This window comes from Mauremys reevesii, linkage group 13 (genome assembly GCF_016161935.1).
Source record: "Mauremys reevesii isolate NIE-2019 linkage group 13, ASM1616193v1, whole genome shotgun sequence".
Lineage (NCBI taxonomy): Eukaryota > Metazoa > Chordata > Testudines > Geoemydidae > Mauremys > Mauremys reevesii.
Window position 1 is genome coordinate 13966061 of NC_052635.1, and position 933 is coordinate 13966993.

The following is a 933-nucleotide window of genomic DNA, read 5'->3' on the forward strand; positions in this document are numbered from 1 at the left end:
GTGGAGAGATAAGGGGAGGGGACAGAGTGGGGGTACAATGTGAGGGGGCAAAGATTTGGGGACAGAGTGGGAGGGACCATGGGAGGGGGCAGACCTGTGGGGGCAGAGTGGGGGGGATAATGGGAGGAGGCAGACTGGGAGGACTCTAGGAGGGGGCGGAGCTTTGGGATCGGGGAGGGGATTTGGTGACAGGATGCTCCACACTAGAAGCAGCTCCCCTTGGTGTCTCCGCTCCGCAGGCCCTGTTCTCCCTGCTGCAGACAAACCCAGGGTCGGCCCTGCCATGGCCATGAAGGCACCACACCCAGCTCTTCTGCCCCTGCTCTGCCTGGCGGCCTCCTGCCTGGCACTCTCAACAGCCGATGCCCAGTACAATAAATTCCTGAAGCGGCATCTCGACTTCCCCAAGTCATGGGCTGAGAACGACCAGCAGTACTGCACCACCATGATGGGGAGGCGGAGCATCCGCTGCCAGGGCAAGAACACCTTCGTCCACGCCAGCGAGGCCCAGCTCAGAGCCGTCTGCAGCTCGGGGACAAGCCATGGGCAAGACACCCGCGAGAGCCTGGGCACCTTCCAGCTGACTGTCTGCACCCGCCAGCCCAAGGGCCTGTGCCTCTACCGGGGCAGCTCCACCACAGCCCGTATCCGCCTGGTCTGCCGCAACGGGTTGCCCGTCCAATACTTGAGGCGTATCTAACCAGTGGTGAGCTGCAGCCGGTTCGCACCAGATCGCGCGAACCGGTTGTTAAATATAGAAGCCCCCTTTAGAACCAGTTGTTCCTGGAGGGACAACTAGTTCCAAAAGGGCTTTTAAATTTAACTAAAGCTCTAGCAGCTCTCTACCCTTCCCCCAGCCCCAGCTCACCTCACTCCGCCTCCTCTGCTGAAGCTCCTCCGGCTTCTCCTCCCCCTCCCCAGCTTCCCCCGAAT

At 61.3% G+C, this 933-nt stretch overlaps 1 protein-coding gene across 1 annotated transcript; it reads left to right on the forward strand.

Moving 5' to 3' along the window:
- Positions 1–250: 250 nt before the first annotated feature.
- On the forward strand, positions 251–700 carry LOC120381194 (ribonuclease-like). The gene has a single exon (XM_039499348.1). It carries the CDS (start codon positions 284–286, stop codon positions 698–700), a length of 417 nt encoding a protein of 138 aa, XP_039355282.1. The 5' UTR covers positions 251–283.
- The last annotated feature ends 233 nt before the right edge of the window (positions 701–933 follow it).